Genomic DNA, 17,681 nt, shown 5'->3' with positions numbered 1-17,681 from the left:
AGGCGGTGATTTTAAGTCGGTAAGATCTTGCTGTGATAAAATATTACATGATGGATAAGCATCCATTTTAACATATATGACTTAGGCCTTGAATGGTGTCATTTGAAAAGCGGTATTTGAAAAAGAAAATTGAAATCCACAACACAGTTACCAATCAAGAGTTTCTGAACACAAAAGCGTTTTTCAAAAAAAGGAAAACAAAACAAAATGTGGTTTTGTCTAGTGAATAAAAGCATGGAACCGCACTTTCTAAACTGGACACAGTCAATACACAGCGGTTCTGGTGAAAACCGCACTTCGCCACTTGGATAATATTTTTTTTGAATAATTTATTTTTAATCACTAAACATATACTCTATGAAAGTTAAAAAACTATATATACCCCAGATATTATAGTTTCTTTCTATCAAAAGTTAATTAATATTAATGAAATATTTTAAATCTTGATTATAATTACGGTTTTAAAAACTTGATGACAAAAAATTAATGAGATACTTTTAAAGTAATATATATATATATGTTTAAAAAAATTTTTAAATAAATTTAGATATTTAAAGTTTATAGATAATAAAAACATACCATAAATCGAATTTTTCACCAATCAAACAACGCTTATTATATACTAAATAAATTTTATAAGTAAATTAAGTACCTAATGGTAGTTTTTACTCTATTATTTTTAATTTTTTGTGATTTGTTATACAAAATATTTGATGATTGCTTTTTTCTACTTTTTTTTTGATGAATGTTTTTATTGTATTTTACTTTATTTATTATGAATTATAGTTTTATCTTGTTTAGCACTATTTGTATCGCCAAAAATAATTTTTAATTTAACAAAAATGTGAATATTTTAAGTTCATAAATATATGAAATTGTTTTTTATCAACCAAAATTAATAATTTAATTCTATTGTATTAATTATTATATTTTTTATAATATATTTATCTATATTCTGCAATCCGTACCGCTTTAGTCTTATTCATCATTCAAATATATTTTTTATGGACCGCAAGCTGTTTTTTCACCAATCAAACATTATTCTGTAATGTTAATTATATAAAAACCGCACTTGTCCCGCATATATATTTTCCCGCACGTACCGCAGTTGAACCGTACCACACTCTAAAACTGCTTTGTCCGCACAGCAAAAAACGCTGTCACCATTCGGAGCCTTATTTAAGTTATGTTTTCTGACATCTCCAAAAAAGACTTTATTGAAGTTGGCTAAATTTCAAATTTGAGGTTTGAGGGTATTTGACTCCAAAAACAAAACTTCAAATGCAATTTTTCAAAATTTTACATATTTCTGGTTTGGTCATTACGCATCATATCAATTTCTTATGTGTTAAAAATTGCAAACCGGTTTTGCTTGTTCAACCGACTGGTTCATGGTACTCATGTGTATATTGTTCACATCACATACTGGATGATAACTCTGTTGTTCAAGAAATGCTTAACTAATTAGTCAGGAAAACTTGAATCTAACCAAAAATAACATTACTAAATCTTGACCGGCTCATGAATTATACTTTTTTTCAGACGTGTAGTTCATCCAAAGTGAAGAAGCTGGTACAATCCATACAGAGCAGGAGATTAGGAAATATATTGAACAACGTTTGCTTTATATATGGAAATTATAATGATGGTCCTCAGATTAAATTAATCCAAGTTGATATGTATCTTGGACCTTATTGTAATTAATTCTTCATTTTTATATTTTTAGTCAAAACATTCATAACCTAAATTCATATTTTTCTTCAAATCAAAGACCAGAATAAAAATTTAGTTTCCTCCGTTGAAGATGCTCCAATAGTCCAATTCATGATTTGATTCTTTCCTAGTTAAATAATAGCTACCTTAGCTTGTATAATTTGATCCATCTTTTTTTTTAAGTGAGGATGTGCTCGTGACAAGGGGTTTCTCGCCGTGGCTCACAAGAACAGTAGCCCCACCTTTCTTCACGTACTCGGCCTACAAAAAGGCGAACCGGTTAGAGAGTCAAGGCTGATGTCACTAAAACAAGGCTAAAGACCACTTCAGAGCATCTCCAACCCATTACTCCATTTTTTACTCCATAAATGGAGTAACTCTATAATAGAGTTGGTTTCTCTCCAACCCTACTCCATTTTTTACTCTATAAAGAATATTCTAAGTATATTCTTTTTCCACTAAATTTATAAATTATTTGCAGATATACCCTTTTATTTGTCAAACTTATGAATTGAACCCAATAACTTTATTTTAGTGATTTATTTTCGATTACGTTCATCTTCGATTATCATGTTATGTAAAATTACACATGTAGTCATTATATCATGTAGCACATTCTATTGCCAAAAACGAACTGGACATTTCACAATAGCAAAACGCGATTGAAGTCCAAATGTACGTTCTACATCTTTCCTACATGCTTCTTGTTGTGTAGCAAAATATTTTTTTTCCGGACCCCTTGGCTTATGAATAGTTTGCACTTTGGTAGACCATTTTGGATATATATAGTTTTATCATTTATAATAAAATTTATATGTAAAAAATAACAAAGTTTATGTTTAAGACTTATCTGATAACATATAATAGGTGAGGGATCAAATTATAAATAAAAAAGGGTCCACTTAAAAATGGAGGTGATGAATAGTGTCACTCCATATATAGAGGCGCACTGTTCATATCTCCATTTTGGAGATGGAAATGGAGTAGGGTTGGAGAGGATTTTACTCCAAAATGGAGTTTGGAGGTGGAAATGGAGTAGGGTTGGAGATGGTCTCAAGATCTCTCAAAGAAGGGAAGAAGAAACTAACCTCTCAACCATAGTTTATTACAACAGTAGCCTTCAATAAGTTTATATTGCTAGGCTAACCATATTAAGTTTGTTAATGTCTATTGTATTAGAAATTTTTACAAAATTGCCATTATAATTTATTTTTATTATTAAAAATATATTTTTTATTAAAAAATAATTATTATAAAAAAATTAATTTTTTTTCTTCCTCTCTCACTCACGACACAATCTTTCTCTCTCTTTCTCTTCCTCTTCTTCTTCTTCTTCCTCTTCTTTGAGATCTTCTTTCTCTCTCACCGCCAAAGCTAAAGCTAAATGGCGAAGCTCAAACGTCAGCGTTGATTCTGATTTCTCGGTTCACATCCATTGATTCTAATGTCGCTAGGTAAGTACATATCAATTCTCGAGTCTTTTTATTTTCTTCGGCAAGATTGGCGTAGATCGAGTCTGAATATTTACTGCAACATGCGACTGGAAAGGAGTCGAGTTGCCGGCGATGGAATAGAGGATCTTCCGGCGTAGTTTAGAGCGATGCTGGTTCGACAAGCGGAGGCCACGATCGATTTTGACAGTTTTTGAGAAAAAAACTAAACCCTAATCTTTTTTGTGGAAAAATATCTTGCAAGAGTGGTGGTTTCCGGCAAAAGTACACGATACATCCCGGTGAAAAGAGAGATTTCTGGTGAAAACAACAGATTTACCAGTGAAAAATGTTAAATACTGTATTTTTTAGTTGTAAAGTTTCTAATGCGTGATGGTAGGTTTTTTTGAAAAACGATGTGGTTTGGTAAATTTATTACTTATTTAATGGTAGATTTATTTGAAAAATGATATTTGGTTTGGTAGATGTATTAGTTATTTGATGGTAGATTTATTTGATAAATGATATGTGGTTTGGTAGATTTAATAGTTATATGATAGTAGATTTGTTTGTTAAAATTGTAAAACTATCATTATATAATGATAGATTTGTTAGTCATATATTTGAATTTTATATATGAATGATGATATTTGTTTGTTCTTATCTAACAGGTTATGGGTTTCGCGATAACGGACAAGTCTCTGACGGATGTCGGAAATTTCCAGCATCGATTCGGTATGTTCTTATATGAATTATAGATTTGGATTTGGTAGATTTTTTTTTGAACTAGCGGTATATTTGTTTCGAAATTATAGTAGATTTATTATTGAACTGATGGTAGATCTATATTTGAATTTGTACAAACTGAGAATTGGATTTAGATAATAATAGCTTTGTTTTTAAAATTTAGTTGTAGCAATATACTGTGATGAGAACATTCAAGCCGAACCTGACTTAACCAAGCCACAAATGCAAGAACTTGAAATACCAACACTCCATGAAGGACCAATAACAAGGGCAAAAGCAAGAATACTCCAACACAAGTACAATCAAAGCATCATGCAAGCAGCAGCTAAAGAGATGCCAATAGAGAATCAAGAACTACTTGGAGAAGAACAAGAAACGGCTAACAAGAACCATGGACCACAAGCTTGGGCTGAGACACTCAAAGAACTCTCAACAATCGACCCAAAGAAAAAAGATTTCTGGCCTCTTTTACCAAGACAAGCCCAAGTCCAAGTGTTCACTATCTCAAGAATGAATCGGGACATCTAAAAGGGAACATTCAAGCTCGGTCAAAGACAGCAACAATCTTGCTTAGCCAACTAAGGTAAGTTCTTCAAATTATTTCAATTATCTTTTGACTAACCTTTGTTTTCTTTGTGTCTTTGTTTCCGAGAATCTCTTAGCCTAAACTTTAGCTATTTTAGTTTGAATTCCTTTGATTACTTTTCATTAGATGTTGCATTTTCCTTTTTTTAAGTCTTGTCGTATTGAGTATTTTACTTTTTCTTGAGTCTAAGCCGCTTGGACGTTATATAAGTCCCTCTACGGCCGTGTAACTCACTACCCTTTTTCATATTAATAAAATATCAATTTTCTTAAGCAAGTTTTCTCAGCAAAAAAAAAACCTGTTTATTCTCTTTGTTCTAGTCGAGACCAGCTTCTAGTCTAAAGAAAACCGTGTTGTATCACAAGACTTTCACCTCTTGTGTCGTGCACTTCATTCCATCAATTTTCATCCTTTGTTTCATCAATACATTTGGTTAGAGAAGCTCAGCCGTTGAATCAACCCTTGGCTGCTTAACCAAACTTTGTTCCGAGATTTTATAAGCCTTGTGTCAGCCCTGTTCTTATATCATTTTTGGTATCAGAGCTGAAGTTCCTTCAGCCCAGGTTTTATCTATCAATCTTTTCAATTCTGTTTAGTCATTGTTTCATTATCATATCGTTTGTTTCATTCACATATTAAAAAAAAATACATTCATCAAATCATCTTTGTGTTCTCGTGCATCTCATTTTTATTACTCAATTTGATTCATTCTGATTTTTGCTTAGGCCATTGCATTCAAAAGTCGAAAAAAAGAAAGATTTTAGCCGCAATTGTAGTGTTGAGTTTTCCCAAGTTTAGTTACATTAGTCAAACTTTCCTTTCTTGTTTCCAATTACGACTTGCATTAGTTTCCTTATTGTCTTCTTTTAGTCCATCATCAAGTTTTTCTTTTTTAGAAAAAAAAGAGAAATGCATAAGTGCATTCTTACATTACAAAATTTTCCTTTATCTCCTTTGTTTCTTTAACTTTTGTTAGGACTAAGCCAATTCCTTTTCTTTATCTTTGTTTTGCGAGAAAATAAAATTCAATAAGCAATCATGGGAGACAAGAGTAGTAATGCTCAAGACGCCCTTTCACCAACTGATAGCCTCCGTGAGAGATGAGATCAAAGCTCTAAGACAAGATTTTGGAGACTGACTCAGCCATGTAGAGCAAGCACCCAGGGTGACCTTACAACCAACTCGAAATATTGGAGGTTTGGGCACCGGCTTCACCACTACTCAACACACCGGAGACAACTCGAGACACAATGGAATCTACATCAATGAGCCTAACAATACACCATTAGCTGATGATGACTCCTCTCAAGATGACGAACCAAACCACCGGCGTCAAAGGAACCGAGGCACAAGGAGACATGTACCGCAAGACGACTATGGAGAACAAGATGAAGACAAGTTCTACCCTTCTACAAAACAAAATCAACATCATATCAAGCTGACTGCACCAAGCTTCGCAGGAAAAGTTGATCTCGAAGCATACCTAGATTGGGAGAAAAGGATGGATCACATCTTTGATTACTATAACCATCCAGGCCCAAAGAGAGTAGCATTGGCGGTAGCACAATTCACAAACAACGCTCTTATCTGGTGGGACAGGGTGATATCAGACCGCAAAAGAAACCGAATGAGAGCCATAGACTCATGGATCGACATGAAATATCTATTGAGAGAAAGGTATGTTCCTCCTCACTTTCATAGAGACTTACAACAGCGTTTCCGTAGTCTTAAGCAGGGAACTAGGTCTGTGGAAGAATATTACGAGGAGTTTGAACGGTTAAGGAACCGTTTGGAGCTCAATGATGACAAGGAAGCTCTTATGGCACAATTCGTAGACGGCCTACATGAAAGAATTAGCCGCAAAGTGGAGAGACAAGTCTATCAAGACTTCAAGGATCTTTTCCATTTAGCAGTTAAAGCCGAGCAACACATCAAAAAGAATACCATGAATGCCAGAAACCGACCTCAAGCCGCATGTACCTCAAGCGCAAACAAACTCATATACAAAGGCAAAGGCATAGAGATTGACTCTCGTTTCAAAGGCAAAGCTACTGAGACTAACAAAGACACTCGACCAGATCTCAGGAAGACCTCTAATCCTCAGCGATCTAGAGTTATCACTTGTTTATACGCAGGGGAAGAGGGCACATATCAAGAGAATGCCCGAACCAGCGAGTGATGCTTGTGAACGAATCCGGAGATTATGAATCTCAAGACGAGGCAGAGATTGAGCCACTAGAGGAATATGGTGATATTGAATACCCTGACACTGGTGATCAGCTCCTTGTCACAAGACGTACTTTAAGTGCAATGGTGGAACCGTCTGAGACTATTCAACGTGAAAACATCTTTTATACCCGCTGCACCATCAAAGGCAAGGTATGTAATCTCATCATTGATGGAGGGTCTTGTACCAATGTTGCTAGTTCTCACATGGTAGACAAGGTAGGCCTTGAGAGAACTAAACACCCTTGGCCTTACAAGCTAAGGTGGTTCGATGATAAAGTAGAACTTAAGATCAGTGATCAAGTGTCTATACCTTTTAGTATTGGTAGATATCAGGATCAAGTAATTTGTGATGTTGTTCCAATGCATGCTGGACATTTGCTATTAGGTAGACCATGGCAATTTGATAGAGAAACTAAGCATGAAGGTAGAACTAATATGTATACTTTTGTAACAAGAGAAAAATTAGCTTAGCACCTCTCACGCCATCACAAATGCATGACTTACAAATGCAAATGCTCAAAGAAAAAGAAAATCATTCTAAGTCTAATTTTCTTATTCAACTGAGTCATGTCAGAAAAGCTATTGCCACCAAATACACAATGCTACTAATGATCTTTAAGGAGCTTTTGAGCGCAGGTTTTGGTGAACTCGAGCTACCACACGAGGTTGTTACTCTGCTTGACAGGTTTAAAGACGTGTTCCCTGATGAGATGCATGAAGGACTGCCACCAATAAGAGGCACAGAGCATCAAATTGATTTCATACCATGAGCCCCACTACCAAAGAAGCCGGCTTACCGAATGAGTCCTGAAGAGTCTAAAAAACTGGAGAAACAAGTCAAAGAGCTGTTAGACAAGGGATATGTAAGGGAGATCCTCTGCCTGTGTGTTGTACCAGTCCTATTGGTGCCAAAGAAGGACGAATCATGGCGCATGTGTGGACTGTCGAGCCATCAACAACATTACCATCAAATATAGGCATCCAATCCCAAAACTAGACGACATGCTTGATGAGCTTAGTGGGGTACTCTATTCTCCAAGATTGATCTCAAAAGTGGGTATCACCAAGTGCGAATGAAAGAAGGAGACGGGTGAAAGACTGCCTTCAAGACAAAGCAAGGTCTTTATGAGTGCATGGTGATGCCATTCAGACTCACCAATGCACCAAACACCTTTATGCGACTAATGAACCAAGTTTTTAGAGCATACATCAGTAAGCTTGTTGTGTTTTATTTTTATGATATCTTAGTATACAGAAAATGTTTGTCTGATCATGTGACACATCTTGAGCTTGTATTAAAGACTCTTCGACAAGAGGGTTTTATACAAACTGATAACACCGGATTTTGACCATTTTTATGGATCATTTTAATATCTTATGCAGGTGTTTTAACTCTGTTTTCAATGGTTTTTAAGTGATTTCTATGTTTTAGAGTTTTAAAAGACTTTTCAGGAAACTTGGACTAAAGATGCGCAATTTGGAACAAATAAGCAATTTTGGATAAATGCAGACCGTCAGAAGTATGGTACTTGATGAAGACCTTCTCACCGTCTGATAATCCCCAAAATTTGTGAAAACATAGAGGAGACAACCAGCTTTCTAATGCAATTAGTTTGGAGACAATCCAACGGTTAGATCTTCAGATATGCCCGATGCACTATAGACAGAAAATGCAGTCCCGAAGGAGAGCATATGCCGCGACCGCGCCCAGACCATGATTCCCCGCGGTCAGGACCACCGCGACCGCGGCCAGACAACACTGACATCCGAAAGTGACCTAATTGAAGGCTATATATACTCGTTTTAGGTCATTCTAAAGTCCAAGTCGTGGAGAGAGAGCAGAGAGGAGCCGCATAACTTCGGAGTTGCCGTATTCGGGAGAAGAAGGAGTCGCCGAAGGATCCACCATCGATCTCTATCTTCATCCTCGTTCTTCGCTCTTTACCTTTCTCTTATTTAATTTCCTGCAAACTACAATACTTCTGTGATGTTCTTATACACTATGATTGAGCAATTCTCTTGTTGGGTTTTAAGGGATTTTTCAAAGAGATTCATGGATTGATTTCTGGTTTGTTAGATTAAGGTTTATCTTTAGAGTTCTTCGTCTAAATCTGTGTTTCGTTTATGTGGCTTTGATCGATAATCTAGCTACTGCGATTAGGTTGATTTACTCACCGAAAGTGTTGTTGAATCGATTAACCCTATTTAGATGAACAAATTCTCTTAGACGGCGTGAGTCAATCTAAAGCGTTTTGTGAAATATCAAACTAATTTGTCTAGAAACTCAGAGAACTGAATGGGAGTTTAGTAAATCTGAGTGAATTGATTTGTGATTAATACTACGTGAGTAGGTTAGTCTGGGTTTGATTTCAGGAACACATCTATAGAAAACTCTATGTTTGATTCTCTTGTTAGCTAGTCTATGATTCCCGGCGAATTCCCTAACGCCCAACACTTTCTCGTATTGATTTGATCTTATTGTTTACTAGTTTTTAAATTTATTATTTTCTATTTTCGTCACTGTTCACAACCCCCAACCAAAAACCTATATTTTCATCTTAGCTCAGTTCTCATCTCAAGTAATCTCGTATTGCAGTTACTTGGTCTTCAGTGGATCGACCCCTAAGTACTACAATGTACATCTGTGCGCTTGCAGAAAACTAGGGTTAAAACCTGAGCACATCACAAACTTAAAAAAGTCCACATTCTGCACTGATAAGTTGGTTTTTCTAGGTTTTGTTGTGAGTTCGCAGGGCTTACAGGTTGATGAAGAGAAGGTTAAGGCAATCAAAGAATGGCCGACTCCAACAAACATAAGCCAAGTGAGGAGCTTCCATGGTTTAGCCAGCTTTTACCAACGTTTTGTTAAAGACTTTAGCAGTATAGCCGCACCTCTCACAGCTGTAGTCAAGAAGAGTGTGGAATTCACTTGGGGAAGAGCCCAACAAGCTGCATTTGACACACTCAAGGAAAAGCTTACTAAGGCACCAGTTCTTGTCTTACCCGATTTCAACCAGACATTTGAAGTGGAGTGTGATGCATCAGGAATTGGTGTAGGAGCTGTCTTGACACAAGGAGGAAAACCCGTGGCCTTTTTCAGTGAAAAGCTAGGAGGAGCGACGCTTAACTACCCTACATATGACAAGGATTTATATGCCTTTGTGAGGGCTTTGGAGACTTGGTAACACTATCTCATGTCAAGAAAATTTGTGGCTCACACCGACCATGAAACCCTCAAACACCTTAGGGGACAAACTCACCTCAAGAGGAGACATGCGAGGTGGATGGAGTTCATTCAGACTTTTCCCTACATCATCAAATACAAGAAGGGAAAAGACAATATTGTAGCCGATGCCTTGTCGAGGAGACATGCGCTTATTGCCACAATGGAAGCCAAAGTTATGGGATTTGAGTTCATAAAAGACCTCTACAAAGAAGATCCCGAGTTTGGAGACAGCTTCAAAGAGTGTAGTAATGGAGCACATGGCAAGTTTTATATCTTCGAAGGCTTCATGTTCAGAGGCAAGAGGCTTTGCATATTGCAATGCTCTCTTAGAGATCATATTTTCCGAGAAGCTCATGGAGGAGGACTCATGGGCCACTTTGGAGTAGAAAAAAAACTAGTTGTGGTGAAAGAACACTTATACTGGCCGCACCTCAAGAAGACCGTAGAAGCTCATTGTGCTAGGTGCGTGGTGTGAAAGAAAGCTAAGTCAAGAGTATATCCTCACAGGTTATACATACCATTGCCAATTCCTACAGCACCTAGGGTCGATTTTTCAATGGATTTCGTGCTTGGGCTTCCAAAAATCAACCACAAAGACTCCATTTTCGAGTGGTAGACAGATTTTCCAAGATGGCACACTTTATACCTTGTGCCAAGGTGAACGATGCAACCAAAATGGCTGATCTATTCTTCAAAGAGGTGGTACATTTACATGGAGTGCCAAGGACCATAGTATCAGACCGAGACAGCAAGTTTCTAAGCCACTTCTGGAGAACCTTGTGGAAGAATCTAGGGACAAAGCTCTTATTCTCAACGACATGCTACCCTCAAACTGATGGGCAAACCAAGGTGGTGAATAGAACTCTATCTGCCTTGCTTTGAGTTACCATTGGAAAGAATCTGAAGAGTTGGCTGGAGTGTATTCTTTTTATCGAGTTTGCCCACAATAGAGCTCAACACTCAGCAACAAAGATGTCACCACTTGAATTCGTCTATGGTTTCAACCCTACTCCACCATTGGAGCTATCACCATTGCCACCAGCTGAAGCCGTGAGTCTAGAAGGGGAACATAAGGCTGAATTTGTCAAGAAGCTCCACTTAAAAGCCAAAGAGAACTTGGAGAAAAGAACCGAGCAATATGAAAGGAATGCAAACAAGGGCCACAAGGAGATGGTTTTTGAACCTGGAGAATGGGTTTGGCTACACATGCGGCATGAAAGATTCCCAAATCAAAGGAGTTCTAAGCTTTCACTGAGAGGAGATGGTCCCTTCAAGATCCTAGAAAATATCAACAAAAATGCCTACAAGCTTGAGCTACCCGGTGAGTTCAATGTGTCTTCTACTTTCAATGTATCTGATCTATCTCCTTATCTTGCAGATGAACCAGTTTTGAGGTCAAAACCTCATCAAGGGGGGAGGGAATGATGAGGACATTCAAGCCGAACCTGACTTAACTGAGCCACAAATGCAAGATCTTGAAATACCAACACTCCATGAAGGACCAATAACAAGGGCAAAAGCAAGAATACTCCAACACAAAAACAATCAAAGCATCATGCAAGCAGCAGCTAAAGAGATGCCAATAGAGAATCAAGAACTACTTGGAGAAGAACAAGAAACGGCTAACAAGAACCATGGACCACAAGCTTGGGCCGAGACACTCAAAGAAATCTCAACAATCGACCCAAAGAAACAATATTTCTGGCCTCTTTTACCAAGACAAGCCCAAGTCCAAGTGTTCACTATCTCAAGAATGAATCAGGACATCTAAAAGGGAACATTCAAGCTCGGTCAAAGACAGCAACAATCTCGCTTAGCCAACTAAGGTAAGTTCTTCAAATTATTTCAATTATCTTTTGACTAACCTTTGTTTTCTTTGTGTCTTTGTTTCCGAGAATCTCTTAGCCTAAACGTTAGCTATTTTAGTTTGAATTCCTTTGTTTAATTTTTATTAGATGTTGCATTTTCCTATTTTAAGTCCTGTCGCATTGAGTCTTTTATTTTTCTTGAGTCTAAGCCGCTTGGACGTTATATAAGTCCTTCTACGGCCGTAACTCGCTACCCTTTTTCATATCAATAAAATATCAAATTTTCGTAAGCAAGTTTTCTCAGCAAAGAAACCTGTTTATTCTCTTTGTTCTAGTCGAGACCAGCACCTCGTAGTCCAAAGAAAACTGTGTTGTATCACAAGACTTTCACCTCTTGTGTGGTGCACTTCATTCCATCATTTTCATCCTTTGTTTCATCGATTCATTTGGTTAGAGAAGCTCAGCCATTGAATGAACCCTTGGCCGCTTAACCAAGCTTTGTTCCGAGATTTTATAAGCCTTGTGTCAGCCCTGTGCTTGTATCATACTGAGTCGTGTGTCAAATATTTCATTTTTACCATGTTTGCTAACATTTGGTTTCACTTTTGTACTTTCATGTTTGCCTAATATATATAATCAAATTGAGTGAAATTTTAATCAAAAACACATGACTAGACCCAATAGTATAGACAAAAAACACATATCCATTCTATATACCAATACTGAAAACAAATGAGAACAAACCCAAAAAAATTATGAAGCTCATATATGTCATATTGCATAGACCAATCTCTTAATATTTTTCTTTTGATATGTCATTTTACATTAATGTTCAAAGTTTAGTATAGTTTGAGTTAAATATAACAGATCAAACACAGATAAGAACCAAAAAACCCTAAGTTAAAAGATAGTTATTACACACACAAAAAACCAAAAAGACATGAGTTAAAAGTTTAAGAGAACCAATAGGACATAAGGTTATAATATAGAAATTATAGGTCGAGAAAAGAGGTAGATGATGAAAGAAAAAGTTCATGCAAGAAATGTTTGACGTTGTAATACTTGACAGCAAATTTGCGTTGACGAAACTCAAAAAATTTTACCATCAAATAATGGTAGGTTTTTGTTTTTTTTGTGCTACTTTTTTGTTCTCGTGACTTAAAAAAAAAGTAATTAATGATATTTTGGTAAAAGCTTTTCTTAACAAAACCCAAAAAGGCATATTCGGTATATGAGGTTAGTTTAGTATAAACAACAAAAGTGTGGCAAACTATTAAAAATATAGGTTTAGAGGTTAGTTTAGTAATCCTCCATTTTTTAAGGGAGAATAACTAAACTAACTTTATAAAAAACTTCAAAATACTGAAATAATGCTAATCTTTTGGAATTATTAGAATAACCTCGCATACCGATTTTAGATTTTTGGCCTTGTTGGCAAAAAACGTTATTACGAAACTGTCATTATTATTTAAAATCCACATCAGCGCATTTCAAAATATAAGTCTACCATCCCGTTATGGTAGATTTAAATACGTTGATAGACTTTATAAATTAACCATAGACTTAATTTTTGATGAGCAGATTTAATTTTGGTCGGTAGATTTGTTTTCAGGACGGTAGACTTTATAAAATTTTGGTAGACTTGTATTGGTAGAAATATTCTTACGAAGAGGCAGATTTAATTTTGCACGGTAGATATGTTATAATATTGGTAGATTTATTTGTTTTGATGGCAGATTTGGTAGAAATTGGTAGATTTTACGAGAGATGAGTTGACTTATTGGTACATGTTTGACTGGGATAGTAGATTTATGTCATGTGACGGTAGAATAAGTTTTTCCCTGGTATATTTTGTTTTAATGATGGGAGACTTATTGTCGAATGTCAACAATTTTAGTGACGGTAGATTTAGTATAATGAGGTAGAGTAATTTTGTGATGGTAGAGTTATTTTGTATTTGGTAAATTTTTGGTTCGTTACGGCAAAGTTTTTAACACAATAAAAGTATATTTTCCAATTTGAATTGGCGGTAGATTTTCGTTATGACCTGATAGATTTATATATTCTAGGTAGATTTATATATTATAGGTAGATTTAGTTTGCAGACGATGGATTTATCATTAGTAATGGTAGATTTACATGAAAAAATTATAAACAATATATTGGTAAATTTCTGGTTAGTTGGTAGATTTAGCTAACATTGATAGACTTATGAAATGAAGATTTGTTAGGGATGGTAGACTTATTAAAACGGTTTATATGACTAATTTGGCCATAAAACACTTCATATTTGCAAAATAAACCACGCGACCAACGATTTCAAATAGGGTAGCCGCCGCTCCAAAAATTTCTGGAATTTCTAATGATTTTTAATTAAACCTCTGATGTTCTGGAATAATTTTCTGGATCGGCTGAAAATAACTCTCCTTGATGATTTAGGCTCTGCTCGTTTTTTGATCTAGATGTTGCATCAAGATTTAGCATCTAGATCAACATCTAGATACAACATGTAGATATTGTTTGTTTTAAAAATTAGCTTTTGCATCAAGATGCTACATCTGGATACAAAATTGTTCGTTTGTAAGTTTAGAAAAATAGTTGGATGCAAAATATATCAAATAACTAAAAAAGGCAACTTTTGAATTATTATTATTTATTTATAATCAAATTAGTTAATATTAATTATTTCTAAGTGATATTTTTTTATCAAATTAAGTTTTAAAAATACTTGAAAAAAATATTTTTACATTTTTTTTACGGAAAACATGATTTTACATATATGATGGAGAAATTGTTTTTACTGGATTTTGAGTTTTTGATGGAAAATCGTGATTATTTTTTACGAAAAACATGATTTTGCATATATGAATATGTTATTGTGAGGAGTATTTTAGTCTTTTGAGTTTTGAGATGCTAGATTTGCATCTTGACTCTATATTTTTCAGCATCTCAAATATCTATATTTGAGTATTTGCATCCAAATTCAATATCCCGATATTAGTTATAAAGTGTCCAAACAAACAACATTTGAGTATTTGCATCCAAATGCATAGTCTGAATGCAAAAACGAACAGAAGTCGTATAGGTATGAATTTAACTGACGATGTCTGTGACGTTCATGGGAAAATAACTCTCTCCCTGATGTTCATGAACATGTTTCACCCTCACTTCCATTATATAACTCTCTCTGATGCTTTCTTCTAGCCCCTTAATATTTTCGATTAAAGGGCTAATTACCTTTGTCACAGAAAAAGTATCTCCCTGATAATTTCTTCTAGCCCAATAATGGGAGACACGTTTCACCATGTCTGTGACGTTCATGAGAAAATAACCCTCCCTGATGTTGATGAACTCTCCCTGTTGTTCATGAACACGATGTATAGCCAACGAACCAGGGTTTTATGACGTTATGATTAAGCATAATAACCGTGGCGGCTGAAAATAGCTCACACACTTTTAAAAGTTAATTCTAGTGAATTTTCTGTTTTTTAATTGTCACTACAAATTCTACAAATTGAAGATTAAATATTAAAATAAATAATAAGTCAATATTGGTAACATCTCTTCTGTGCTAAGTTTTAAAATTTCTATATTCTTATGGTATAACAAACTATAACAAAATTTCTGAGAAAACAGAGCAAAAAAAGTGCTTGATGGCTGTTCCGCTGTTGCGTGTGAAGAAGTACGAGAGCGTTGAAAACAATGGGTTTCATAACCATAGGACCCATTTTATCTTAGTGAAATGACAAAACATAAAATGACAAAAGAAAGATAAACATCAAAAAATTTGGAGATGCGGGGTATCGATCCCCGTACCTCTCGCATGCTAAGCGAGCGCTCTACCATCTGAGCTACATCCCCATCTGATGCTTAGTATTATATTATTATTTATATCTATTTACTGTTTGCCATTATCGTGAGTAGATTCCGATCATGTTCCTCTATTAGTTGGCACATATAATATAGTCCTGAATCCTTGACTTTTACGAGTCCATTTTCAAGATTCCATTTACAATAATACAGATTATCTTTTACCAGAAAAATTATTATATAAATACAGTCATTAGAGACCACCAATCCACCATTGTTGATCAATTTAGCAATTCCTTATCTTTAGACTTTAGCCGCCGTTTTAAAATATTTACCTTAAACTGTATATAATTTTTTTTTTGTACAATTAAAATTTCAGCATATAAAAACACGATCATACTTGTCTGTGTAATCCACATCTCAAGCTTATCTCTCTTTGTCACTCTCTCTCTCTTTCCCTGATGGGTCTTCCGACAGATTTTAAGGAGCTTCAGATTCCGGGATACGTACTTAAGACGCTTTACGTCATCGGTTTCTTCAGAGACATCGTCGATGCTCTTTGTCCTTACATCGGCCTACCCCAGTTTCTAGACCACGAGGTTTCTCGACCCGACCCGATCCAACCCGCAAGCTCCACGGCGGCGAGTCTCGCAGATAAGGTTTCCCCGGTGGTTTGTTTCTCGGATCTCCAGACCGATCTTGAAGACTGCTGCACGGTGTGTCTCTCCGATTTTGAATCCGATGATAAGATCAGGCAGCTTCCGAATTGTCGACACGTGTTCCATCACCGTTGCTTGGACCGTTGGATCGTCGATTGTCACCAGATGACGTGTCCGATTTGTCGGGATCGGTTCTTACCGGCCGAAAAATACGCGCGGATGAATTCGGGTTCTGGTTTGGTTTGGTACAGTGTCGAACCAACTGATGTTGATTTTTAAATTTGTTCGTGTGTGTCGGCACGATCTTTTTGCTGTATAATTCAACTATAACATTATGTAAATATCTAATCAAATATTCCGAGTTTGTATATTTACGTATGTTCCAATTTGTTTCGTTGTAAAAAAAAAATATTAAAACATATCAATTTTTTGGTATATCGATTTATATTACCTGTCTATTAGCGAAGGGCTCTACTTAATAATCTACACAAAGCAGAATGGCAGATATTTACTAAGTATGTGGTAGTCTAGTGACATTACTTGAATCCAGTTAAAAAAAAGTATAGATTTATCTCTTTCTTATGGAATTGACATCTATTTCTTTGAGATGGATATAGTGCGCACATAGTGATGAGGGAGGGAGATGAATAAAACGGATAAATGAAAAAAAAAAGAATGAAATGGATAAATGAATGGAATTAGACATTTTTCTCTTTGTTTTTTCCATCATATTCATTTTTCTTTTCTGTAGAATGGTGGCTTATAGTTGATAACTATTCAAAACGGTAATTTTTACATCGGACGGAATTTCCCAACCAAACCACTAAAATATATATTGAACAACTCTTCATCGTTAAAAGTCCAGCCGTCAAGTGGACGCTTTGGAATTTTCCTCAGTGAGTCAATGAGTAATGACTTTCAATTTTAAATACTATGATATAGTTTATAAGGAAAGTGGTGGTGACATTATAACTTATGGACGACTAGTCAAAAGAACTCAAAGGCTCTCTCATTCGATAATATCTCTCTTGTCGCCAACTTATCTTATATTTTTAAATATTGTACATGTCTACATGCTACTATAGTCCAACATACAATTTGATGCTTGTTTTTGTTCTCTAGCCTGTCTTTATCATTCACTAGATTTTGATAATTTTTACAAGTTAATCAAATGTTACTTTTTAAACAGAATATTAACATGATAATAAAATATTATACATTCACTTATTTAAATCAAGAAAATAATTTTTTCTATCATTTTCACTTTTATTTTAATTATATATATGTTCTTTAAAAATAATAAAAAATAAAATTTAAAATATAATCTCTTTTCTTCTCTTGTTTAACAAATACAAATTTTTATTTTGATATATTAATTTTAAAAAACTAATAAATAAAATATTTGCTTTGAGATTAATAACAACTTTTAAATTTGAAACCAAAACAATAGTTGAATATGAAATGAATAAAATC

The 17,681-nt window shown here is 35.2% G+C and overlaps 1 protein-coding gene and 1 non-coding gene across 2 annotated transcripts; one reads left to right on the top strand and one right to left on the bottom strand.

Annotated features, from left to right (window-relative positions):
• Positions 1-15,527: 15,527 nt before the first annotated feature.
• TRNAA-AGC lies at positions 15,528-15,600 on the bottom strand. Its single transcript has one exon. It is a non-coding gene; the product is annotated as a tRNA-Ala (tRNA).
• Positions 15,601-15,872: 272 nt separating this feature from the next.
• Positions 15,873-16,643, top strand: LOC18014734 (E3 ubiquitin-protein ligase RHA1B). Its single transcript, XM_006396855.2, has one exon. The coding sequence runs from the start codon at positions 16,011-16,013 to the stop codon at positions 16,485-16,487; it is 477 nt and encodes a 158-aa protein (XP_006396918.1). The 5' UTR covers positions 15,873-16,010; the 3' UTR covers positions 16,488-16,643.
• The last annotated feature ends 1,038 nt before the right edge of the window (positions 16,644-17,681 follow it).

Source organism: Eutrema salsugineum, unplaced genomic scaffold (genome assembly GCF_000478725.1).
Source record: "Eutrema salsugineum unplaced genomic scaffold, Eutsalg1_0 scaffold_3, whole genome shotgun sequence".
Classification (NCBI taxonomy): Eukaryota; Viridiplantae; Streptophyta; class Magnoliopsida; order Brassicales; family Brassicaceae; genus Eutrema; species Eutrema salsugineum.
The sequence above is the reverse complement of the archived record's forward strand: the minus strand, read 5'-3'. Positions and strand labels throughout refer to the sequence as shown.